This window comes from Zootoca vivipara, chromosome Z1 (assembly GCF_965207765.1).
Source record: "Zootoca vivipara chromosome Z1, rZooViv2.hap1.1, whole genome shotgun sequence".
NCBI lineage: Eukaryota > Metazoa > Chordata > Lepidosauria > Squamata > Lacertidae > Zootoca > Zootoca vivipara.
Window position 1 is genome coordinate 39,471,984 of NC_142583.1, and position 27,487 is coordinate 39,499,470.

The following is a 27,487-nucleotide window of genomic DNA, read 5'->3' on the forward strand; positions in this document are numbered from 1 at the left end:
ATGTCACTATATTGGCTTCTCACTCTTCTGTATGCAGCACCCCCATAAATATCCTAAAGATACTTCAAGAGAAGAACGTCGTTTCATTATAATTTTTTTTATATAAAAAAAATCATTTCCAAATGGAGCTTTTTGCTGACAGTGATCTCACTGAAGCAAGTGCAATCCTCCAATGACCCCCTTTTCTATTTTATTATTTATTAGAAATGACTAGGTAAAGGTTAAGGGGCCCCTGACCATCAGGTCCAGTCGTATCCGACTCTGGGGTTGTGGCGCTCATCTCGCTCTATAGGCCGAGGGAGCCGGCGTTTGTCCACAGACAGCTTCCGGGTCATGTGGCCAGCATGACAAAGCTGCTTCTGGCAAACCAGAGCAGCGCATGGAAACGCCGTTTACTTCCCCTATATATCTACTTGCACTTTGATGTGCTTTCGAACTGCTAGGTGGGTAGGAGCTGGGACCGAGCAACAGGAGCTCACCCCATTGCAGGGATTCGAACCACTGACCTTCTGATCAGCAAGCCCTAGACTCTCTGGTTTAACCCACAGCGCCACCTGGGTCCCATTAGACTACCCATCAGTAAATATTCTCTAGGAGGCTTACAAATAATACAATATTAAAAATATAGTATTTTTACAAAAAAGGATGGTTAGAATCAGACTACTGTATTTATCTTACCTTTACAATTTCTCTTACCAAGGTGCTCTAAACAATTCCTTTAAACTAATCCTGTATGCTTATTTATATAAGATTTGTAAAGAGTACTCCATGCAAAGCTCATTGGGTGGTTCTGATGGAGCAGAGAATGAATGCATAAGGAAAATCTAGCTGGAGGTAGTGGTTTTAGCCAAACATTTCAAACTTTGTTTTATATCCATTATGTTGGCTTTTCGAAAAGAGGGAGAAATAAGAGGTTTCCTGCCACACCCCAAATATGTAAAGTTCAAGAGCATGAAAATGTCAGTTGCAAAAAATGTTTCATCTCAGCAATATGGGTAAAGTTTCATTACCATATTTTTTGTATTCCACAAAAGCAGTGATGTCAATAATAAACAGAATAAAATGGAAGTCCATTTTGAACGAAAAATCACGAACAACAAATGTATTTTTTAGAACCATCAGACTTTACTTCTGGCGAAGCTAACACTTTCCAAAAACGTATTAAGTTCATATTAAACAAGAAATTAACACCTCATGTTCTACACTCTTCTGCAGCCTCAAAAGGTTTTGTACTTTGTTAAAGTACAAGGCACGTACAAAGTCTTTTCCTTCAAAACAAAGCAGATGTACTCCCTGAAATAATTTTAAAATCCTCAAAGCAATTAAAAATACTACAAACTTTGCATTTTTTTTACTTAATTCCCACCCCCTACAAGACCATGCACATTTGGAAAAATGATTTAACAAGCACATTAAAGTGACTTTTTAATATATGTACCTGTAATGCAAATATATTGAGTTTGAGTATTTCTTATCCTGGATTACATTGTTAGCACATTGGATTTTTATTTATTTTCAGGTTACCAACTCCAGAGCCTTTGAGGATTTATAGATTTATGGACAAATTAACCACACTGCAAACACTGCTGGCGTTGAGTAACCTTCTCTTTTTCAAAGAATAAGTATTCTTTCATCAAGGGATTTGGGATTACATGTTGCAAGTGCTTTTTAGTAGTTCATCTAGTGTCATAAAAATCTTCTAACTCCTCTTTTGGAAGAATATCTTTCCATAAAAACAAGTGAATTTAAGAGGTAGATTTCTCCATGATGCACTTATTTATTTCAAATAAAAAAGAGAGTTTTCTTTAGAACAAAGATCACATCTTGAAAAAAAAGCTTAGTACATTATTTAATACAGTTCAGTAAGAACAGTCCTAAGCAGTATCAGGAGCTGTTTGGAAACCAATGCGTTTGATGCTCTCTTCCTAGAACACTAGTCTGCCAAGAGTGCTAAATCCGCCTCCACCACCTCCGCCAGTTGGCCCACAGCTTCCTGGGGGGTCATTGTCATCAAATCCATTTGGCCGAAAGGAGCACGAAGCTGCAGCTGCTTGAAGGGCCTGTGTTCGAGCACTAAGCTCTTGCTCCTGAAATAGACAAGTAAACCTAGTTATGAACATTTAAGCTCGTTTCAGAGTAAGGGGGAGGGGCGGCAATTTACATTTGGCACAGCTACACCAGTTTTGTTCAGCAGTGAGCTGCAGAATGCTCAAGCAGAAACTCAAAAGCAGAAGCACGTAACAGAAGCACCTGTTAACACTATACAGCAGAAATTATTATTATAATCACCATCATTAATTAATTATATTTATATACTGCCCTTCATCCAAATATCATGTGGTATGCAGTTGTGTGCTTTGAAAAACAGAAGAGACGTTTAACTGGGGCCGCAGTTTAACTGGGGCCTTGCATGCTAGAGGTCCCAGATTCAATCTCTGGCATCAACCAGGGGGATGCACATAGCAGATCTGGGAACAGACAGACAGACAGACAGACAGACAGACACACACTGGGGGGGGCTGCTACTCGGTATATACAAAGGCTGCTTCTTGTGAAGCAGCCTGAGGACACCCAAAGCTATTTCAATCACATACTCAAACACTGCCCCACAAATGTAAGCACTACAAACTTTTAAAATGAACCCAAAGCTAAAATTCTTACAATGCTAGCAAGATCATGAAGGCTATAGAATGACTTCAAAAGATACAGGTTGTATAATTTCAGTTCTCTTGCATATACTGGCCTGGTGATTAAAGCCTCAATACAATTCCCAGGCTATGATACTGCAATGACTGTTTCACGGTGTACATCAATGCTGTTCATTAAGCTACTAGGGGTTAATAAGTGCATCAAGTACAAATGTTGCAGGAATTCTGCCTAGTTCTTTAGTAATCGTACTTGAGCAATGTTGAGTTTTGATGTTGCTTGAGGGAAAAGCGAGCAGCTGAATCCAAATATCCATGTACACTATAGGTTTCATCATAAAATCTGATAAGGTTGAAGCCAACTCCTTATCATTGAAAACTTGCTCTTGTAACTATGTTTAGCCAATAAAAAGTTGAAGGCATGCTAATATAGACCTAGCATTTATCCCAAAAGGTTTTAGAAGGTTGTGGTGTGTGTCACAAAATAGCCAATCGTTTAAGGAATACATTTTAAAAATGAATAAATTCCTCTCAAATACCCTCAGTTCAAAAATCTCCCTATTAAGCTCCACTATAAAATGTTACCTGTGCAAAATGGGTTTTTGAACGACATGATTATGCAAATCAACTGAGTAATTCTACAGTTATGAAACGAAATGAATTAACTAAGCGGCATCTACAGAACAGAAACTATTTAACGCTGATACATCAATGGTGGGGAATATGTGGCTCTTCAGATGTTGCTGGACTCTTAACTCCTATCCACCCCAGCCACCATAGCCAATAGTCAGCACCTAAGGCCACAGATTCCCCATCCCTGCGATACAGACTTCAGAAAGTTTCAACAAAAATTATGGCTGTAACTTGTAAAGGATGAAGTGCTGCAGAATCTTTCAACGAAACACATTTGTGTTTGTTCCTTTCCTTTGTGCTTGTTTAGAAAACATTAAACCACATTCATTTTTGTATCACAACTTTGAGGTTACTTTGTATTGTTAAGATAGTCATACAGCAAATTGAACTGCCAGATATTCCAGCTTTTCTAAACTAAATAAAATTCAAGTTGCATTCTACAAAAATGTTTGGAAGTTTTTAAACACCTCATTACTTAATGAATGAATATTCATTCATGAATTTCAGTGAAACCCACTCCCCCCCCAATTCTTCACGGAAAACACCTGGTAATGCAACTACGTTGTTCTGTACAACATATCATCAGAGCTACATATCTGCAAAATATTCACACTGAATGTCACATAGCATTCTTGTGGAAAGTATAACAACAGCCTACACAACTGAAAGATCTACTAGGTAAAGGCTCAGTTCAGACATCACACTCAAGCATGGCTAAGGAACCATAATAATGTTGTTGGGCGAGATGTCTGAACTAGAGACAAGCCAGCTTACAAACTTGACAAGCCAAAAAACAATCTGGCGTTGCCAAACCATTGTGTACAGAGATGCCTGCACTAGGCTCTTACCTCCAGAAGTACTGCCCCATTGAGATGGAAGTGATCCAGCAGCTCAAAACCATGCAAAGTCTCTTGTATTTGTCTGCAAGCTACAGCCTTGGGACTTACAACTATAGCTAGATGCCTGCATTAAGCTTTTACAGTGCAATCAAATACATGTCTACTAAGAAGCAGTACGTCCCATTGAGTTCAATGGCGCTTACTACAATGTTAAGTGGGTATAGGATTGCAGTCTTAAGCCATCTAATCACATTAGCAATGTCTGCACCTTACCTGCAAATATAGCTTATTGTCTTTTGTAATGGCATCCATAAGATCTTTCTGCAGAGGGGGATCTCCATTGACCCAGAGCCCATTGGTTGATTTAGCGCTGAGTGTACTTGTACTGTTCTGTTTTTTGTAAACCAGCACATAAGCAGTGTCCTTGGGGAATCTGCTCGTAATTTTCTGGACTGACTGAAATGAGGTAAATGTCACTCGGCTATCATTAAATAAAAACCATTCCTTTGACACCTCATTTTCATCCAGTTCCTTTTCAGAAGCTGCAACGGGAGCTTCTCCAGCCATCAAGTTGCTTTGTGGATAAGCTAAAGCCAGACTTTGGGTTTGATCACAAGATCCTAATGAAGGCCCTGAACTGGCAACATTTCGGGCATAAGAATAATAATGCCCACTTTCAGATGATATGCCAGAATGCACAACTACAGAACTTAAAACATAAGGGACTAGTTGAGGGCAACACACTTCTTCAGCACCAGAAGGCTTGAGTTTTTTAGCTAGATTCTCACCAGTGTCAGAAAATTCAACACCCATAGACCATACGCCTGGCACTGGACTTAAGGGTGACGCAGTTCTTTTGACAGGTAACTCCAGAACAAGTGGCAAAGACACATTGTCTAAGATTTTGCGCCTAATGTGACATTTGGGGTCATATGAAAACCTTAGGAGAGTAAGAATGAGGTATTCTGGCTCCTCTACAATTTGCATAGTTTTTTCCGCATTCTGTAGAGAGGCACATTTTTCACAATAATATTGGTTATCCCCTTTAAGAACCTCGGGTGCCAGAAAATAATTCAGCAAGTCAGTAACTGAGGGAGTAGCTTCAGTGACATGTTTCCGCAAACTATCCCTGTTCTCAGACTTGCATGGAAAAGGATCTTGAGTGTTTTCACAGTTTGAGTCAATGGGAGGGTCTTTTGAGGTCCCATCATTTGTGACCATTTCACAGCAATCACCAATTGCTAAACCATCCGCTGCTGTTTCTGCCACAGGACTGAATGCCCCAGTACTGACTTGTTCCATGCAGTCATCTTTTCCTTCAGGTGAATTTTCTGTACTTGGTGGGTCAACGTTTTCTAAGAATACAGGAGGACAGAAAGCAAGTGAAAGATCTGTGAAGGCTTCTTCTTTGTAAGAAGTACTTTTGCAGTTCAAACAACATATGCTTGTTTGCAGTTTCCCCCGAAACATTTTCTCTATTAATGTTCTTTCCTCTCTGCAAGGTTGTTTGGTAATCAGCTGCGTTTTGCTGGACACCTCCTGGACTACAGACTCTTCATTCATATCTTCTGAAAGCTTTGACAAAGAAAGGATTTTCAGGGTCCTCTCTTCCTCATGCAGCCTAAGGAGGAGAAATCAAATGAGATGATTTATTTCCCTACCAATTTCTCTTCACTGATTAAAGCATCACTGTTTTAGTTTATTTGCTTGTATGTATAAGTGTCTCTCTCACACAAATAACTGTTGGTATAATAAAATAAATAATAATAATAATAATAATAATAATAATAATAATAATAATAATATATTTATACCCCGCCTATCTGGCTGGGTTTCCCCAGCCACTCTGGGCGGCTTCCAACAGAAAAATAAAATACAGTAATCTATTAAACATTAAAAGCCTCCCTAAATAGGGCTGCCTTCAGATGTCTTCTAAAAGTCTGGTAGTTGTTCTCTTTGACATCAGATGGGAGGGTGTTCCACAGAGCGGGCGCCACTACCAAGAAGGCCCTCTGCCTAGTTCCCTGCAACTTGGGTTCTCGCAACGAGGGAACCTCCAGGAAACTGGAGTGTTATTTAGTATATTACACAAAAAAAGTTTCCTGCATATATTTTTTTTAAAAAAATTGCTTGCAGGGATTCAAGAGTTCTCTAGAACAGACATAGCTGCTGATTGTAAGCCAAGTTGAATGTCTTACTGAAAAAAAAGGTTAGACTACAGATGTAAACACCAATGGCATGCATGCATGTTGGAGTTAAGAAGGGTAGTCAGCCATTTTGGCTTTGCAAATGCATGCTAATTAAAGAGACTAAACAGAACCTAGATCCCCCCCCAAGCAGCATTTCTCTACCACAGATATTCAGGGCCACATTCAATTAAACTAAGCAAGTCACCCTTGTGCAACAGGGTTGCCCCTCCTCCTAATCAGGAGACCCTCCAGATCCATGTGGGGAGAGGGAGACAGGAGCAGTGTTTGAAATTCTCCAGGAGCATTTTGCATCTGGCTATTGACCACTTGCTACCAAGGTGCCAGGATGGTGCCTGTCGTCTCCACCATCTGGAGGTGCATGCCTGGGGATCCTTGGATCTTGATTGTTTTCCCACACTAGCAACACATCATGTATAATGTTATCTGTTATATTTTATCTGCACAATCAGAACAAATTTCAAGAATGAAAATGTCATTTGAAAAATATGTTTGAGTTGTTTGGCCCCCAGATGACTAGGTATTCCATTTTAGCGACTGTAACCCTGGGTTTAAGGAGCCATTTGGCGCCTAGCTTATATATCTGTGTTTCTAACACTGGACAGGAGAGCATTTCATTTGGCAAGCAGAGATGCTTGCACTGAAGGAATGATCATAATACTGTGGCACTGAAGGAATGATCATAATACTGTGACACTGAATTCCTCCCTCAGTTCCGAATCCTTGAAGATTCCGAATACAGTTATAACTTGCAATTCTAGAACTCTAGCACAAAAGAACTTAGAAATCTGTGATGGTATCTCTGGTTATTTTTCTTTGGTCAACAATGTAAAAAACACCAATGCAGATTTCAGAGCACCATACCTATCTAGCAGGAACCTGAGATACTCAGAGCAGTCCTGCTGGGACCTGGGGGTGAACCAGGGTGGCCTGGAAGCCTCAAAGAAAATCCGAGGAGCATAGGCTTCTCTCTGTATCAGGAAGCAAGTAAAATCAAGTGAAATGCAAAGTAAAGACACCGCTCTATGAAGCATTCCTTAATTTCTGAATTGGGATGCTCAAATGATTAGATTGCAAGTGCATGCAAGTATGACAGATTAAATCTCATGTATAAAAAACAAACAGTGCACTAATAGTTTTACCTTCAAATCTATCTCTTACATAACAATAATCTAAACTGTAGATTTGTTTCTACAAAATATGCAAGTAGACAAATGGCTTAAAGCTAAAAAAAGTTATACGGGTGTAGCAAGAATATGAACTATTTCATCCCTTTTCCCTAATCTTTTCAGTGCCTTACGTACAGCATTTTTTTAGTTGTACACAGCAGCCATACTTGGATGCTCATTTTTGACTTCACAAAGCAAGGTCTGGGCAGCTGGGAACAAATGTCTGAAACTGGCGACAATCCAAAATTACTACTGTGAAAATCTCAACTATGTTGGCTACATTTTAACTCAGGCATCCCCAAACTTCGGCCCTCCAGATGTTTTGGACTACAATTCCCATCTTCTCCGACCACTGGTCCTGTTAGCTAGGGATCATGGGAGATGTAGGCCAAAACATCTGGAGGGCCGCAGTTTGGGGATGCCTGTTTTAACTATTCTGCACATGTTTTTGCAACTTATAAAATTTCACTCATGGAAAACAAGGCTATTCTTTTTTCTTGGCTTAGAAAAGCTGAGAATATTAAAATAATCTATATGAAATATGAACGTGTTTTTGTCTAGGTACATTCTGGTAGAACATTTAGACAGATGCAAGTTTTGGATATTATGGCTACAATATTCAGAAAATTAAAAAAGAGTTACACACACCTGAGTATGAGCCAAAAATGCAAATAGATGTTGCAACTTTCTCATTAGTGAATTGCACCCATTTAGATTTAAAGATAATACGTGCCTCCTGAAACTGCAAAAGGGAAAGAGATGAGATGACAATGGTTTCATGTACTGTATCGTCATATGAACAATGTTCTGATGGCACAGAACAAATTTATCTGACATTAGCTTTGGTCAGTGTTTGCTTTTGTAATGCAGAATGGTCTGAATGACCCAGCACACTATGGGCAATATCCAACACTAGTCCTACTAGAGTTGTTACACTGAAATCATGACTATCTTTTTATTCCACTGATTTCAAGTGGTCAACTCCAAGTATGACTTAGTCAGATATCAACCATTATTCATACAACACACACCTTGTTTCAATTCAAAGTGGATTTTTTTATAAAAAAAATTATAGAAGATGATAGTCTAAAGCAGGCACCCCCAAACTTCAGCCCTCCAGATGTTTTGGACTACAATTCCCATCCTCCCCAACCACTGGTCCTGTTAGCTAGGGATCATGGGAGTTGTAGGCAGAAACATCTGGAGGGCTGCAGTTTGGGGATGCCTGGTCTAAAGGAAAGTGGGCATTTTTCAAAAAAAACAAAACAAAAACCCCCAACAACTCCCAATTGGTGATTTTCTTGAGTGCATAAACATCTATCAGGGAGCAAAGTAAACTATATTTTATTGCCACGATGACTTATGTAAATGGTATAATTTTTACCTATATTAACATGAATACATGATGACATGCAGGATATAATGTGAACTCCAATATATCTGAGCCCAATGTTTGGTTAAGGAAAACTGAATTTAGGCCAGTGGACCAATTTTGCCATGTTACCTAGTTCTTCACTGGCAATATCAAAACCATAATGATGTGATCCATGATTTTTTTTTAAAGAAAAATATACGTTAGTACAAAGAATGCTTGGGATTCCTCACAAGAGGAAGTTTAAACTTACTCTGTAGCCATGAATAATGCCTGAATCACACTGTTCATATAACATGTATTTCCTAAGTTAATCAGACCAGTCTTTCCCGTTTCAGATTTTCCAGAAAATCTAGACAGACAAGATTGCAAGGAACTGGATTGAGATGTCCAGGCACTCTGATTTAGTATCATTTTAATTTTCTCTTCACTGGGTTTGGGAAGGTCCTACAAGAAGGGAAAATTCAACACTGAGCAGTGAGCAGCAACAACTTTAAGCACTTGTTTTCACAACACTATCTACAAAGCAATAATTTAATAGTCACCCCACATTGTCCTCACAACTCAGGCTCTTTACTCATGGTAATGCTGAAAAAGTATCACAGTTGTTTGGCCAGCCATCAAAGATTCACTGTGAATGCACAGCCAAGAAAAATTACAAGAGGCTGTGTCTTTTCAACTCTAAATCTTTGATCTGTGTCCCCACTATTTCTTTGCCACAAAGAGTGCCTCTCAAGCTGTAAAGTGTAGCAAAAACACTCGACAGCCTCTGTTCACCATAAGATGCATTTTTTTAATGATACACCAACCAAAAGAGACAACAGTCAAAGCCAAATATACTGCTGTGTGTGTTTTCTGCCTTTATGGAAGGACTTGTTCTACATCTTATGACAATGGTGTCACTGTATATATTGATTTGATCTGAATGAAAAATGGCATAGAAATACAATAAATCAAATAAAAATCAATGTATATATTCTTCCTCAATACAAACAACATTTCTGATCTGGAAATATCTTGGTCATTTCAAACCATTTCCACCATCAATGAGTTAATACATAGTGACTTTTTCCTTCGATAATCACCAATAATCTTCAGTAACTCTATGAAAATGCTCCAATAAGGTAAGGGTGCATTCTCTGCTTTTTAGTGCTTTTCTGGATTAAGCAACCAGAGATCTTATTTTTAAAGATCAATACTGATATAATTTTTTTCCACATCTTCCTAGCCAGTGATTTTTCTAGTTCTACAATATAATCCAATTTTCTCCCTCAATCCAAATTCTCAATCCCTCCCTCAATCCAGATTCCTCCCTTAATCCAGATTCACTGCAGAGCATCAAGACCAACCCGCATCTTCAACCTGTAGCATTTAATTTATTTGCATTACCTTGATAGCTTCTAAAATAGGCTCATAGAGTTCTGGGAATCCAGAGTAATGATACATCATACAGTGTATTAGCTCACTCAGCTGTCCCAAGAATGTTGCACTGGAGGCAAGGCCATTGATTCTGAAAGATTTTACCAGCTTGTCCACATGAGGAACAATCTAATGTTAAGAGAAAAAGACCAAAGCATTTGCCCCAGTTCATCTGAAAAACTATGCTATTCATATCTACTTGAATGCAATTAATAACTGATAACCATTTTAATGGTAAGGAGCAAAAGTTGTAACAGAAAACCCTCAATTCCATTAAGATATTTAAATCACGATAGACAGCAACATTGCATTAGTATTGCATTGTTCTTCTAAATCAGCCTGCCCCAACCTGCTGCCTTTCAACAATTTTGGATAGCAAAACCCCAAACAGCTGAAGGACAACAATTTTGGGGAAGGCTGTTCTAAATATTATTATTGAACCATTTAATGGCCTGTATTGTTTACTGTCACCCTGATAATGTACAACCTGTTCCGTATTCTATGACTTTATCTTGGTATTAGTTTGCAGCTCCATCGAGGGTGGCTCACCTCCACCTTGCCCATAAATTCAAAATCTTAAAAGGAATTCACAATCAAAACAGTATGAATTAGAACATTCTAGAAAAGCCTGTATTCAACAACTTTTTAAGCAGGCTACTGACATCTTTGACTCCCAACAGAATTTTAGAAACATCTTTACTGAATTATGTGCCTTCATATTACTACATTTTAAGTGAGAGGTGTTTAATCCTCCAGTTTGGAGGCCTGATCTGCCCCCCCCCCAGCAATTCTGGCCCCTCTTGAGACCCCACAGATTTTGTTGGTGGCAGCAGGAGAAAAGATGACGTAGACACAATGCTAGGGTGGGTGGAGTTGAGCACTCTGAGGCCCCCTACCTGTAATCTGATGGGTGCACAATCTACCTCTCTCAGATGATGTAGAAGAAAAATTAGCTGAGATGGTTGTGTGCCTGTGTGTAGCCTGCACATTCAAGACTGTGGAGTAGCCGCTGGCATGAAGAGCTCAGAGGCAACTGTGAATTTGGCCCTCAAAACAGACTGTAGGAGGTGTTTAAAACATAACTGAACATCATGAACTGGCAGGAACATTGAGACATCTTTTGTGGTAGTGGCTCTATCTAACTCCCCTTGCCAAGTACTTGTGGCAGGTAAGCGTGCAAGGAGTTCTCACAATTCTTAATATCTAGTTCTATTTGTTTTAAAACTCGTTTTGTACAATACATCTTCAGTAAACAGCAGGATAAAACTGAAGTTGCAATACATGATATAACCAGAAGGATAGACCTTATTATCTGCAGTACAGTGGTACCCTGAGTTACAAACGCCTCAGGTTACAAAGTCCACTAACCTGGAAGAGTTACCTTGAGTTGATAACTTTGCCCCAGGATGAGAACGGAAATTGTGTGCTGGCGATGCAGCGGCAGCAAGAGACCCCATTAGAGAGGCCTCTAGTTAAGAACAGTTTCAGGTTAAGAATGGACTTCCAGAACGAATTAAGTTCATAACTAGAGGTACCACTGTACAGATGTGAAGTTGGTTATTATAGCTGGTTTACAACTAGTCACAAGACGTTCACCCTCCAGTATGAACATAAGACTGCAGTCTAGATTTTACAAAGAAAGCTATGGAAGTTGTTTGTAAGCAGTAGGTTTAAAGCTCAGACAAATGAAAACTTACCAAGTGAAAAGCCTCTGGAGAATGCTGAAAACTAAGCAACATGTGAGAAAGGACAGCCAAAGCACCAGGTCTCACAAGAGGAAACCAAAGTCGATTAAAAACCTTTAAAAAAAACCAAACACATCAGAATTGAGATATTCTTCAGTTTTCTGTTATACAGCAATTTTCATTCTGTATTACACAATATTTACACCAGTCTGGAATAAGCAGAAAAGCTGTTCTGCAAAAGCGACCATACCTACCATTTCAATCTTAAGCAAAGTAACATCAATAAGGATAGTAAACTTCTGGACCGCAGCCAGCCCTTTCAAGAGTGCTATCACCCAGGTCTCCACATGCTGAGCCAATGGCCAGGACAGCCATTCAATCATTCTGAAAAAAGATGGGGTGCTTGTTAGTATTTCAGAGGGAAAAAAGGAAGAAGTTCTAATTATTTAATTACCCCACAGTTTGTGTTGGTTTTCATATTATGACCATCACATTAAGTCACACTGAGAGTCATGGCAGTGCATAATTCTCTGGCCTTTGCAAACAACTTTCTCCAAGGTTTTGTGGCAGGGGGAAGTTCATTAGTTGCAGTACTCAAACTGCAGTACTACACCACTTAGAAAATAAGAATTTATTTTATCAAGCTAACGGGAGCTTTTTCGTTTGGAGTGCTGTGTGGAATACTGTCGAACAAGTGCCATGAATGCAGATCAATGCTTTTATTCCCTCCCCATTTTCTGCCATTCTGTAAACATTTACCAATAAATGTCAAAGCCAACCAGTGGTCCTTATTAAACAATATCCTCATGTCCAAAGTTTTCAAATAAAACATTTATGGCAGAGATCTGAATTAAAGGAAGCAAGATCTTGATGTAATGGTTTCTCTTTTCCGACTGGTCCTTGCACAATGCTAAGATATGCTAGGAAACCAAAACATTTACTAGGTTTCCAACATTTAATGTAACATTTACTTTTTTTCAGAAAGGAAGAAAACATCTGTGGAGAAATGGCAAGTGCATATCCCTCACTAGTACACCCAACAGCCAACAAACAAGGTGACCCAGCATTCCTTTGTGTTTGTGATGCCTGCATTTAGCAATACAAAGCAGAGATGTTGCTGTGCTTAGTAACCAATGACTTGGCTCAAAATATGAACCTTAGTGACTCATGGTACTCAATTTAAAGACAAATTGAGTATACAACCCCCAACACAGAATTAAGCTTCTTCTTTCCAACTTATGTCTCTGTTTTTGCAAAAATGACATTTCTCAGAATTCCAGGTGCCTGGAAGAAGGGAGAAATAGACACCCCAATTTCTTTCTCTACTGCCAAGGTGGAGGAAGACAAGGAAGGAGAAATATTTCTCCTACCACCATAGCAGGAGCCAGAGATGGGAACAGTTTTCTTGGGGAGGGATGGGGAAAACAACTTTTCCAAGCATCTTGCACCTTTGCTCATAACTGCTGCTCCCAACCAAATCACAAAGCACAACATAGCTTTTTTTCCTTGGACCATCCAATTGTTGAATTTGTAGTTGTGGGTGGAAGGGGGGTCTGTTGGTGGTATGGGGTCTTTTCGCTGTGCTGTTGTATTGTGAGGGGAATAGTGGTTGTATGAGGTACTTTCTTTCCTTTTCTTTACATTGCAATGTAGTCAAAGCAAAATTCCAAGTATGGTTGATACTTGGCCAATAAATTATTCTATTCTATCAAGCCAGAGAGAGCTCACCCATGTTTAGCTGAAAACCCTGTAAGAGACTGTGAATGCATAAAGGATGACAGGCTCTGCCAAGCAATTAACGTTTCTTCCAGCTCACCTACATGCAGTCTTTTGTGATCATTGACCTTACACTATACCTATCCTCATATTAGTTGAAGATACTCCTCTTCATCTAGCTGACCAATATAAATGACTGCAGTTGCTCAGCTAGAAAGAAAAGGCAGGTGAAGCTGGCTTCCTCAGGAAGATTTCACTAACTGATGATGTATTTATCCTGTAGCTGTGGGACTTGTCTCTTATGGTCTATAAGCGTTGTCAGCACTAAAATTTAACATGATAGGCAAATAAGATTTGTGTGTGTGCTAGTAAAATACTGTGTGTTAGCTAGAAAATGTTGAGCACTTATTTGCAAGGCTATGTAAGTTTTAAAATCTATGGCCTACAAAGGCACAGGAATTTAAACAATCAATACCAAATAAATCATTTTCAGAAAAAAAGAACCAGTTAGATCCCTAGGTTTACTTAGCAGCCTACCATATATGTATTGATTGAAGAGATATTTGTTTGTCAGAAACTGTTGTTATTAACCATATGCATGTAGCAAAAAGTTGAAGCCAGCACCATAATCTCCACAGGCCCCAGAACGGCTACTAATAGGCTTAATGAAATCACCTATTTGCTTGTTCTTAGCAATGTGATTAAGCACCACCTTCATTTCTATTTATTGCCCTTTCTCAGCACTTCATATCCTAGACTGGTATCTAGAATTTGATTTATTACATTTGCAGATTTCTAAATGCTGGATGTTATGACCATTGTTAATATTTGGAAAAAACAGATAATCTGATGTTTAAGATTTCAGTAGCAGTTAGCTCTTCTTTCTAAGAAGAATGACTTGGATCCAGAGATAAACCTCCTCAAACAATAAGACTTTCCTGCCTATTATATATTGGAGTCCCCTGAAAAGTGACTCCTAAAGATTAGGGAACTCTCCAAAATGGGACTGAATGCAGTGCAGGGGACTGAAGCAGAAAGGGTAGAAAAGCCAGAAAAGCCTGAATGAAAGCACCTTTGTATAAAAGAGACTGAGATTATACTCAGCATCACAAGCCCCAAACAATGCATTTTGCAACTCAAGATAGATTCACATAGTGCTACTTTTGTCCTCTAACTGTCCACCTAGGTTGTACAAAAATGTATAGAATTGTTTTATCTCAATGAATGTACATGATCATATGCATGCTTAACTTGAAGTAAATACCATTGAAGTCAATGGGACTTGCTCCCAAATAAATGCACATAGATTGCAGCTTTCATGTTGCTCGAGTATACCCCATGTTCAAAATCACCTATTTTTAAAAAGCAGCAAATTTTACCCATAAACTTTTATCCAACGGCCAATAATTACTACTTGCTTCACAAAAGCTTACTAAATACTTACTAACCAAGACAAACAAGATAATGCTGCTGAAAAGAAACAATATCTAACTTATTATGAGAAGGTAACTTCACAGGTCAGGTTCTTTGGCAGAAACTGTTTTTACTTTTTTAAAAACCCTGATGCCCTTTTAAAGTTGTGTACTACTACCCTGTTTCTCCGAAAATAAGCCGTAGCCATAAAATAAGCCGTAGCAGGATTTTTAAGCATTCAAGGAATAAAAGCCATACCCCGAAAATAAGCCATAGTGATAGGTGCAGCAGCAATGCTGGCCGCAGCCGGAGGAGGAAAAAAATAAGACATCCCCTGAAAATAAGCCATAGTGGGGGTTTTTTTGAGGAAAAAGAAATACAGTATAAGACGGTGTCACCACACTGAGACTGCCCAAAATAGAAATATAACAGGCCAGTAGACAAGATCAGTCCCAATAAATATGCTTATCACAAGTTGATTGATTTGATAAAAGACAGATTGTTGTATTAGAATACCATAATACCTTCTTTGTCAATGATTATACTGTACCACTACAGATTTTCCTGAGTCACATTTTCCAATTTTTAAAGATTTCATTCGGTTGCAAAATGTGTTAATGGCATTACTATTTTTATGGCTGCAATATCTGGCAATTGGGTTTGCATCCCTGATGAACCAGACAATAAAAACACAACACAAATGCATGTTTATTTTTAGTACAAATATTTACAAAAAACATAAGATGGCATGCCAGAACTTAGTAGAGACATTTTTCCTCTTCTCTCACAAAAGGAATGCCTCTTCTAAGACTGTGCTTGCCACAACAGTGTCTAAAACATAGTCTAAAAACAAAATGTTTTTCCTCCTCTTCAGAATAGTGTATTGTCCATTTACCAATTTATGCAGATTGAGTCTATCCATTGAAACTCATATGATCAAACAGCTATGAGGTTTTCAATTTGGGTAATGCTGTCATGCCCTTTTCTAACACAAAGACTATACCTGCACAAAGCTTGAGTCATACTTGCATCTTTTACATTTGGATCTGTGGTAAGGCTTCCGATGAGCACTGTAATCATCTGTAATGGGATATGCTGCACAAGACTTGCCAAGGCAACTGAGGGTTCAAAATCTATAACAGACAAATACACAAGAAAGAAGTATTTATGCTTTGCTTGTACTCTTTTTCCTACTGAATTTTGAAACACATTTCAAGTATATATTAAAGTTCTATTACAACATATTATTCAAAGTTCTAAGCAACATCTTAATCCATTCAGATATGTTTTTGTAAATTAAGTCCAGCAGAAGAATTTCTTCCTTTGGCCTGTCTTAGTATTTTTTGGGATGTTATGTGATCAAACAAGAAGGAAATTTGGGTATTCCCCCACTTTCATCTCTTTGGGAGTAGTCTATCTGTATGTACCACATATCTAGCAACTTTTTGAATTCCAGAAATGTGTTGCTCATGAACAGAACACAAACATGTATGGGAAAGCTAATAGTCAAATAGTTAATATTATGGAGCTGAGGAAACATATGAAAAGCCTCTGCTGGATTAGGCCAGTGGTCCATCTAGTCCAGTATTCTGCTCTCACAATAGCCAACCAGATGCCTACAGGAAGCATGAAAGCAGGACCTGAGCACAACAGCGCTCCCCCTGTTTGAGATTCCCAGGAAGTGGCATTCAGGGGCATATCACCTCCAACAAGGGAGGTAGAACATAAACCATTGTGGCTAGCAGCCATTAATAATAAAAGCAATGATTCTTCAACATCAACTTCGTTGGACTGGTCATGTTGTGCGGATGCTTGATGATCGTCTTCCAAAGCAACTACTCTATTCCGAACTTAAAAATGGAAAGCGTAATGCTGGTGTGGTCAACAAAAGAGGTTTAAAGACTGTCTCAAGGCAAATCTTTAAAAATGTAGTATAAACACTGACAACTGGGAAACACTGGCCTGTGAGCGCTCCAGTTGGAGAACAGCCTTTACCAAAGGTGTCATGGGCTTTGAAGACACTCAAACTCAGGACGCAAGGGAGAAACGTGCTAAGAGGAAGGCACGCTTGGCAAATCCACACTGTGATCAACTCTTACCCGGAAACCAATGTCCCCACTGTGGAAGGATGTGTGGGTCCAGAATTGGCCTCCACAGTCACCTATGGACTCATTGTTAAAACAGTGTTTACAGAAGACAATCTTACTTGGCCATGAGTGATCGCCAAAGAAGAATATCCGTATCCACTCTGAATCTGTTTAAACCTCTTTGAAAGCTCTCAAAGTTGGAGGTCACCACTACTTGTGGGAGCAACACTTCATAGTTTAACTATGCACTGTATGAAGTAATCCTATATAATAATATGCAAGTGTCCCTGCGTCCAGTCCCTGTGTCCCGTGTGTCCCTGGGGTACTGCGCATGTACCCCAGAGACACAGGGATTGGACGGAGAGACAGAACGCGCACACGCGCTCGCTCTCCCCCCCCGCCTACCGTTTAATCCGCTTAGTCTGGGTGCTCCGCTGAGCCCAGCTGGGCAGCGGGCGCCCAAGAAAAGGCCGTGATTCGGCCTCTTTCTGTGGCGGCGGCGGCGCATGGGGGGGCGGCTAGCCCCTCCCACAGCCGCCGCTTCGTTGGAGCGCTCCGCTGAGCCCAGCTGGGCAGCGGGCGCCCAGAAGAAGGCCGCAATTCGGCCTCTTTTTGTGGCGGCGGCGGCACGTGGGGGGGGGCGGCTAGCCCCTCCCACAGCCGCCGCTTCGTTGGGGCGCTCCGCTGAGCCCAGCTGGGCAGCAGGCGCCCAGAAGAAGGCCACAATTCGGCCTCTTTCTGTGGCGGCGGCACGTGGGGGGGCGGCGGCTAGCCCCTCCCACAGCCGCCGCTTCGGCGGGGCTGCACACCCGTTCCTCTTTGCTTTGCACACTAAAAAACAATAAAATCTGTTCTAGCGCCCGTTTATTTTAACGGGCTGAATTCCACTAGTGCTTTATAAGAATGTAAGAAGAAAGATGGTAAATTAGTTCACTCTCCAGGGCATCAGAATTTTTTTCCAATACAAACTGAAATATTTATGATGCAAATTACTCTAGTTTCTCTATGGAAATTTCCAGGAAATTCACATCACTAGACAGATTAAACTAATACTGAAATGTAATAAGTTAACAGTGTTATCCCCAATATCTGTTTCAGTTACAGTTATAACTTTTTTATACTTCAGCATGCTGTAAGGTTAGCACAAGCCACTCTATGACTTCAGCTGAATTTCAAAGTTATCTAAAAGTAACCAAACAGCTAACCACGCAAGAATTGTCAAGAGACTCAAGCTGCTCTCCGAGTTCTGTCCAAACTTAGCTAAATATCAAGCACCAAATGCCATAATGATTTTTGGCCCAAGAGGGAAGGACTACAAGGAAGATGTGGCTCCCAGATCTAATAATCTAGTATGTCATGGACCCCTTGCTTTTTAAAACTCACCTACTTTGAAAAAGGTTACATAAATTTTAAGTGCTTTAATTAGTACTTTATCCACACTTCTTGTTGCCTTACACTTTGTTCCAATTCAAATGTTACCTTTGCAACCCAGAAGCAATGACCTTCTCCAGAAAAATGTGTAAACAAGAACCACACGAGAACTGAAGATAAAGCCATGACTCTCTTGCATCACCACTCCTTTAACTAATGCAACCACAGAGCTTGGTTCTTGTTTACACATGTTGCCAGAGCTGCCTAGGATGACATTAGGGAGAGAGAATGCTGCTCATGTTGGATCCCTTCCAGTCGGGATTCAGGCCTCATCATGGGACTTAAACTGCCTTGGTCACACTGGTCAATGATCTCTGGTGGGCTAGGGACAAAGGTGAGAGCTGTCTCCTAGTTCTGCTGGATCTCTCAGTGGCTTTTGACACCATCAACCATAACATCCTTCTGGACCGTCAAGAGGTGTGGGGAGCTGGGGGCACTTTTATACAGTGGCTCCGCTCCTTCCTCCTGGGCCGTGTTCATAAAGTGGTGGTGGGGAGTGAGTGTTCAGACCCCTGGGCTCTCACGTGGGGTGCCTCAGGGTTCTGTCCTCTCCCCCATGCTTTTCAACATCTACATGCAGCTGCTGGGAGAGATCATCAGAGGGTTTGGGCTGGGTGCGGATGATACCCAGCTCTACCTCTCTTTCAAATCAGAACCAGAGAAGGCAGTGAAGGTCCTGTGTGAGTGTCTGGAGGCGGTTGGAGGATGGATGGCGGCTAACAGATTGAGGTTGAATCCTGACAAGACAGAAGTACTGTTTTGGGGGGACAGGAGGCGGGCAGGTGTGGAGGACTCCCTGGTCCTGAATGGGGTAACTGAGCCCCTGAAGAACCAGGTGCGCAGCCTGGGAGTCATTTTGGACTCACAGCTGTCCATGGAGGCGCAGGTCAATTATGTGTCCAGGGCATCTGTTTATCAGGCTGAGACCCTACCTGCCCGCAGACTGTCTCATCAGAGTGGTGCATGCTCTAGTTATCTCTCGCTTGGACTACTGCAATGCGCTCTACGTGGGGCTACCTCTGATTAACTAAAATTCATCCAGAATGCAGCAGCTAGACTGGGGACTGGCTGCCGAGACCATATAACACCAGTCTTGAAAGACGTACATTGGCTCCCAGTATGTTTCCGAGCACAAAGCCCTAAATGCCCTCGGTCAAGTATACCTGAAGGAGCATCTCCACCCCCATCGTTCTGCCTGGACACTGAGGTCCAGTGCCGAGGGCCTTCTGGCGGTTCCCTTGCTGTGAGCAGTGAGGTTACAGGGAACCAGGTAGAGGGCACTCTAGGTAGTGGCACCCACCTTGTGGAACGCCCACCCACCAGATGTCAAAGAGAACAACAACTACCAGTCTTTTAGAAGACATCTGAAGGCAGCCCTGCTTAGGGAAGCTTTTAATGTTTAATAGACTATTGTATTTTAATATTCCCTTTGGAAGCCACCCAGAGTGGCTGGGAAACCCAGCCAGATAGGCGGGGTATAAACAATAAATAATAATAATTATTATGTTGTACAAGGAGAACATTTGGTGATGCCTGTATGGGTGACTGCACAAGCCTACTTCTTGCTCTTCCTAAGGTGATACCTCTGCAAACCCCAGAGAGGCACTGAAGCCAACACCTTAGAAAGCGAAACAGCAACTCACCGGTGGACGAGATGATGGCGAAGAGCTCCTGCAAGGAGGGCAGCAGCGTGTCGGGCTCTGCCTTCCAGATGCTGCGCAGGAGGCCGCTGACTTGGGTGACCTGGGAGACGTAGAGGCGCAGCTCGGCCTCGCGGGTGCCCTGCGTCTGGAAGTGGGCGATGCTGCGCACCAGCTGCTGGCAAAAGGCGAGCGCGGGCTTCCTGCCGCGGGGCAGGCACTGCGGGAAGTCGCTCAGGAGCTGGCAGAGGCGAGCGCACAGAGGGGCCGGCGGCCTCTCGCTCACCAAGCGCAGCGCTTCCCCTTGAAGCAGCGCGAAGAGCTCCAGCACCGCCGGGCAGCTGATGAGCAGACGCAGCCCCACCTGGATGTAGTCCAGCACGGCCGGGTCCAGGCTAGGCCCGAGGCCATGAGCCAAAGCGGGAAGAGGTGGAGGCAGCAGCGGCAGCGACGCCGGGTCTCCCCCCTGCAGCAAGGCCAGCACCAGTCCGCGTGTGAAGAAGGCCTCGAAGTCGTCGCGGTGGTGGCGGGCGTAGGCCTCGAGCACCTGCCGCCCCACCTGGCGCTGGAACTGGTCGGGACCCTGAAGGATGAGGCGCGTGCTGAGCGAGAACATGGCCCGGCACTCGGGCGCGCTCTGAGGAGCCTCGGCCGACTCCACCACGCGCCGCACGATCACGCGCTTCAGCGGCAGCGGGTGCGAGGAGCTCACCAGGCCCTCCAGGATCTTGTCCATGGCGAGCGCCGGCCCACCATCGGGCGACCAGGCCCCGCCGGCCCTTCTCTTCCGCCGCTTCTCTCGCGCCCGCCGTCGCCGCCGCCCTCGTCACCCCCCCGGCCGGCAGCGGCGCCTCAACATCGGCCCCAGTCCCCCCGCCCGCCGTCCTCGGGAGGTTTCTAAACACCGGTAGCTCAGAGGCCCCGGACGCCAGGAAGCATCTGACCCGGAAGCGACGGAGCGGCGCAGAGTCACGCCAGGCAGGAAGTAGAATTACTCGAAACGCACATAAACAACCCCCGCAGCGCTCATCTTTTCTCCACAAGCCCTAGCAACGCGCATGCGCCCATTCCGCCGCGGAGGGCGTGCTGCGGCCCTTGCGCTGCAGCCCAATCACAGAGCTCGTGGAGGTAGAGAGGCGGGGCCGCGCGATAAAAGAGGGAGGGGCGAAACCTGAGGAGGAGGAGTTGAAGGGGCGGGGCTCTGCTGGTCACTTGAAATGGTTGGTGGTCTGTCAAGCGCCCTCGCGCCTCTTCTCTAAAGCCGCTCATCGTGGAGAACTAAAGCAGGGGCTCAGGAGGACTCAGAAACAGTTCTCTGGTGGGCTGGCTGTATGGTACTTCAGACAGCAAAGGTCTGGTCTGTTTTGTTTTGAACGCTCTCCTATGCGCAGCATTCTTTTCAAGTGGAAAATGAGCACAACAGGGAGAGAATTGGGTTTTCTACCTTAGGGGATATGGGGATTTCTACCTTAAGAAGATGAAAACTGCCCTGGATCAGATCAAAGGCCCATCAAGTCAAGCATTCTGTTCTCCACAGCGGCCCAGCAGATGCCTCTAGGTAGCTCAAAACAAATAGCAATAGTCCCTCCCTTTCGTGTTCCTCAGGGGCAGCTTGTCTCAAAGGCTTCTTCCTCCATTGGAGCTTCTTAGTGGAATGAGGAGAAAGGGTTTTTTTTTAAACCCCCCCCCCGAAGTTTCCTTATACATGCCCATAATCTGTTTCAAAGCGTTGAGAGACCCTTTGAAACAGTGTGAGACGATACAGAGAGGAGAAGGTATTTTATTTAAAGCATTCATATTCCTCTTACACCCCTTAGAAATACTAATGATTACCACAGTATTGTTCGCTCTGACTGGCAGTAGCTCTTCAAGGTCTTAGGTTGGGCTCTTTCATTCCCTTGATCCACAAATATTTATTTAGCTAGAGATGCCAGGGATTGAACTTGGGTTGTTCTGTGTACGAAGGCCATACCCTTATCGCTGAACTATGACCCCCTCCGGCCCAATATTGTTCTCGTTTTGGAATTTTTCATATAGCAGCCACTGCCATTCCTCAAATATTGAAAAGAGCAGTCAAGGGGTATCTTTTATTATAGTAATGCAGAACAAGTATTTTTGTTACATGACCTGCTTTGTTTCTAGGGCAGGAAGCTTCTTTTCCAAAGCTTCCCTTTATAGATGTGAGCTAGAATGTGGGTGAATTTCACCCTGTAGCTAAGCTGCATTCTTAAAGCACCGTGTTCTCCATGCTGTCTGATTTGGATGCAGAAGATTCACGTGTGTAAGAGATTGATTCTGCCCTGCATTTTGTACCATGTTAGCCTATATGGTTAAAATCTAGTACATTTGGCAGAAAAATGGTAACAGATACACTTTCCCTTACATTTCACTTCAAAGTCTTAACTATGTGAACCAGCTTGGAACAAAATCACACAGAACACACTTTTCATCCAGTAGGCCCTATATTAGATGTAAGCCAGAGTTCTCACACCATAAGTGAAAATTGTGAGGTGGGAAAAATGAAAGAATTTTTCAGGTAGGTCGCTAGGTAGTGAGCAGCTCATTATGTGAATAAATGTGGCATAAGCTGCTAAGAATGAATGTCAGGACCTGGACAAAGAACAACACAATACTTGTTTTCCGAACAGCAACAAAGAAAATCAGTTGCTCAGTCATTTAAAAAAATGATTGAGAGTTGCACCATTGCCTTAAGCAATTGTATCATATGTTTTTCTCGTGCAACTAGTGTAGGGATGCAATGTGATAATAGTTACTTTGTAGGTGGTATTTAGAGGTTAATCATATACACAGTACTTTGAAGGCTAGTGCTCATCACTACTAGTACAACTCAACAAAGCATGACTAATATTTGCACATGGCTTCAATTCCAACCATCATATAAATCCCTCCCATTTAATGTGTTGGATTATGCTTGTCATTAAAAATACTGGCAGTCCATGTAGCATTTTAGTTCTAAGTGTTACATATGGAGTACTGTACTTTTTTAATCAGTCATGTACCCCACACATCAAAGTGAATTTATTCTCTTCAATGTGTCACATTTATTCACAAAGCACAATGCTAGCAGTTGTCCAAACTGTGTAAAACTTGCTTGCTCGGTTTCATAAACGCATGATTCTTATTCACCACTGATAATCACTGGCTTCAGTCCCGTGATTCCCATGAAAATTGATATATGGCCACTTGAAAACAAAGGCTTGACAGCTCTAATTGTGGAAATCAATTGTTTGTGGTCTCTGCCTATGCAGTGAGCTCACTTGGATCTGTTCTCTGCTAAAGTTGTGAAATATAATGGAATTAGCATTGTATTTGCTGTGCACAAACATGTGTTTGAGGACAACTACCAGTATTTAAATCGGATAAAAGCACTTATCATTCACGATAGAGAAGTAGTATAGAAGATCCTCGTTTTTCAATCTCCTTAGAGGGTTTCATATGGAAAGAAAGTGACAATAACTTCACCACACCTTCTGCAGGGTTTCATCATTCTTCCCACTCTTTCAGACCCCCAAAATAATCGTATGTAATTTAAACCATAGACATATAGCAAGCTGCCTTATACTAAGTCAGGGGTCGGCAACCTAGGGCCCATGGGCCACAAGCGGCCCATGGGGGTCGTTTAACTGGCCCATGTACCTCCCACTTGGGGACCCTTGCCGCCCACTCGGTTGTCTCCTGTGCGCCATGCTAAGCCGGTACGGAGCAGAGCGGGGATCGCCTTCCACAACACTGGTTGGCTTCCCATTGGCTGCAGGAAGCTCCTGCAGCCAATGGGCAGCTGCACACACCTCTGCGCCGTCTGCAGGACCTTGAATTGGCCCACGCTACAAAAACTTTGCCAACCCCTGAACTACCATAAGTTATAATTATATCACTGGTTCATCTATTTCAGTATTGTCCACTTTAGAGATGGGAAATCTGTTTTCATTTAATTTGCAAACTGAATTTGCACTTTCTGAAATGATGTGGAAATGTGGAGAACTGAACTTTTTTTGGGGGGGAGGGGAATCCAGAACCTGAAATTGGCAGATTTACCCATCCTTAGTCCACACTGACTTCACAGTGGCTTGTCTGCCCACAGTCAGTCCATATCTGAGTGGGATTAATCAGGGGCAGGGTAACTCAGTTTTGATTACCTTACAGCTGTTAATCTTAAATCCAACCACAAATAGTTAATAAGAGACCTCTACTGTATAATAACAGAAAGTGTTTTATCTATGAATGCATCCCAAGTATTGGTTATGTTGCCCATCAACCAACTTCAATGAGGGCACCTGCTATACCTTCCTCCATAATATAATTCCTTATCATTCCACAAGCTGGCAGTACATTTCACAAGCTAGGAATGTGGCTTTCTAGACTACACAATGTTGGCAACAGTACAGCTTGGATAATAATAATAATAATAATAATAATAATAATAATAATAATAATATCATCTCTGCCATGGGAAGAAAGGTTACATGCATCCAATTTATTATGTTAATAACTGAGGCTAGTGAAAATGATTTCCAGATTGCAACAGCAACATAAATGTAAAAAACCTCACAGTCACCTTGAAAGCTTCTGCTGGAAGGCAGGATAGAACTATTTTAGATAAATACAAACAAGTATCCTCCCTATGAGTTGGGATAATATTTCAGAACTCCCGAGAGAGAAAAACTGACAGTCCAAAACAGGGGTGGGGAAACTCAGGTTCAGGAGCCAAATGCCCCTCTGAACTCTCTTCAGGCCACACCCCTTCCCCTGCTACATCTCTTGCTGTTCTGCTCTACTTTCTCCTTGTGTGCATTTGCCTGGCTGGAACGTGCTGCTGAACAATGATAATGCATCTTACATGCATGTAGAAACCTCTGGATTTTGCATAGATGTGAGGTGGAGAGAGACTACAGCATTCTGCTTGTCATCCAATAAGATTAAGATCCTTTGTACATTCAATAAGATCCTTTGTACAACTCCACCCTCGTGCAACACTCTTGCTCTGTCTAAGAGCTGCTGCTTCATTTCAGGCTGTGAGGTTATTTCACAGAGCTGGAGCAGGAGTATACAGGGCTTCCAGAAAATGTTGCTGCGAGAGGCAAAGGACAAGATGCCTCCTCCATCCACATACAGAAACTGATAGGACTGGCACTTGAATATCACTTAAACACTGTAGACAACAAGACAGTATCTTCAGCTGTACCTGAGAGCAGGAAGCTAGCTTAGGGGTTAAAGGACAGACTTTGTTGCACACAGAGCTCTTTATTCTAACATCACTGCTGCTTCCCAGCATCTGCTACCTGAAGCAGATGCCTCATTCTGGCTAAGGATAGGGACGTCCCTGAGAATACAGATCCTTTTATGCCAGTTTTGACACAAGATCCTATCTGTGTAGTAGAATATAGGCTCAGGTTCCACAGCTCATAGTAGCATCCTCTAAATGAATCCTTTCACCTTGGTTTTAGTGCAAACCAGATTCTGTGCTCCTAGGTCTGTTCTAGGGAGACTATTCTAAAATTAAATTATTCAGATTGCCCTTCAGAGAAAAAAAACTCTTGGCTGTAAGCCTATTTATACACACTTGACTCTTTGAACTCAGTGGGCCATGCTTCTGAGTAGACTTGTATAAGATTGTGTTTGCGTCTCATATTCATCACAACTTAATGAATACTTATCAATTCTGGGATAGAGGAATCTTGCTTTCTGTAGTATCAGTTTAGTGGTTTTTTTTATAAATCTTATTTGCTTCATGAGACTTCTTTTTGTTATTTTTAATATCATGGTACAGTTGCGAACATTAAAGCCTCCAGTTTTTTTGTAAGCATATGGATTGCAGTTCCAAACACAAGGCACATCTTATTTAACTCTCCTCTTGTCCACAGGATATAGGATTAGGAACCCACTATAGACTTGCTGTTAGGACTGAAGGATGAGATAGCTCTCTGCACTAGTGAAACATTACTTGGTCTTCCTTACTCCAATCTGTATTTCTGCCATTCTACCAATACTGACTGAGAGATGTTTCTAACTTCTGTGAAATGGATGCCCCTGTGGCTAAAGGGATGAGTGAACATGCACATGCAGATATTGGCATTTACCCCCCATAGAATTCTATTTGCATTTCTTATTATACTTCTCCTTGTCCCACAGAAGGTAGAACCTAGGTTTCCCCATATCAATCCATAACTTGCAAGTTATGGATTAAATCCATAACCCTTGCAAGTTCAGATTCAAATTTGGGGAAAGAAAAGCAAGAAGAAAACTGTGCCTTCTCCACAACCAGGAGACCAGGTCCAAATCCCCACTCAGCCATGAAGCTCATTGGGAGGCCTTTGGCCAGTCACTGTCTCTCAGCCTAACCTGGGCTTGGTAGGATACAGTGGAAAGAGGGAGAACCATGTATGCCACCTTGAGCTCCTTGGAGAAAAGTAGGATATAAATATAATAAATCAAAGTATTTAATGAAAAATGAACATGTCAGTCTCATGGGCTCATGCTACGGATATATCATCGCTAGATAATGAAATCTCTGCTGGTACACTTTATCTTAATTTACTGCTTTATTTTTCATCACCTCTTCTGAATGGCAGTTTTCATAATTATAAGTAGTGTAAGAATCATAACAAGGTTTCCGAAGTATTTCTCATCCTTTGTAAGGTTGCTATTTACCAAGGTCAAGTCTTTTCTAAGCTTGTCTTAATACTAATTTCTCCATAGATTTACCCTTGTGTAATATTTACAGCATTAAATATAACACATTGGATCCATAGGCTGCAATTACCAACTCCCGTGAACCAGGCTACACCCAAAGCTTCATCTATTTCACCTTTGGTCCACTTAACATAGGCTATGTAGGGCCTCCAGATTATCTAATCTGCTGGTTTTCTGAACAGGTCTAACTAGCTTCTTGGGTACTTTATACTCTGTCACAAACATGTATGCCATACAGAAATGATATCTAAACCTACCGTGAAAATATGCCTATTCCCATTTTGGCCCAATCTTCCCTTTTCTTGTCTGGATGATCTCAAAATAATCAGCATGCAACCTTGGGTTTATGAGCTGGACATTTGTATATCCTTGGCAATGATGGAAAGAAAGACTGTCCAGAATTAACAGCAGGCATGGTGTGAATCTTTAATCCCAAGGACTCTGCTCTGATAGCTCCCAAAAATTTTGTTCAAATGGTTCCCAGGTTTTAAAGCCTAAGCTCCTCCCCACTAATTAGGGC

At 41.9% G+C, this 27,487-nt stretch overlaps 1 protein-coding gene and 1 long non-coding RNA gene across 4 annotated transcripts in view; one reads left to right on the forward strand and one right to left on the reverse strand.

The window, feature by feature from the left end:
* Positions 1 to 1,103: 1,103 nt before the first annotated feature.
* On the reverse strand, positions 1,104 to 27,245 carry USP38 (ubiquitin specific peptidase 38). 3 transcript variants are annotated; one of them, XM_035112113.3, is made up of 10 exons: positions 20,260 to 21,318; positions 16,102 to 16,231; positions 12,224 to 12,353; positions 11,982 to 12,083; positions 10,255 to 10,413; positions 9,119 to 9,312; positions 8,142 to 8,235; positions 7,189 to 7,295; positions 4,391 to 5,738; positions 1,104 to 2,087 (listed from the first exon to the last, which is right to left on the reverse strand). In XM_035112113.3, the coding sequence occupies exons 1-10, from the start codon at positions 20,990 to 20,992 to the stop codon at positions 1,926 to 1,928; spliced, it is 3,159 nt and encodes a 1,052-aa protein (XP_034968004.1). In that variant the 5' UTR covers positions 20,993 to 21,318; the 3' UTR covers positions 1,104 to 1,925. The 3 variants fall into 3 exon arrangements, with proteins under 3 accessions (XP_034968004.1, XP_034968006.2, XP_088516417.1); XM_035112115.3 differs by lacking the exons at positions 16,102 to 16,231; positions 20,260 to 21,318 and adding an exon at positions 27,225 to 27,245; XM_088660291.1 differs by lacking the exon at positions 11,982 to 12,083 and having other exon boundaries at positions 20,260 to 21,259.
* The window catches only part of LOC132592637 (uncharacterized), an 85,533-nt gene continuing 79,497 nt past the window's right edge, over positions 21,452 to 27,487 (forward strand). Inside the window, exon 1 of the long non-coding RNA XR_015947734.1 lies at positions 21,452 to 21,608. This is a non-coding gene — a long non-coding RNA (uncharacterized LOC132592637). The remainder of the gene's footprint in view (positions 21,609 to 27,487) is intronic.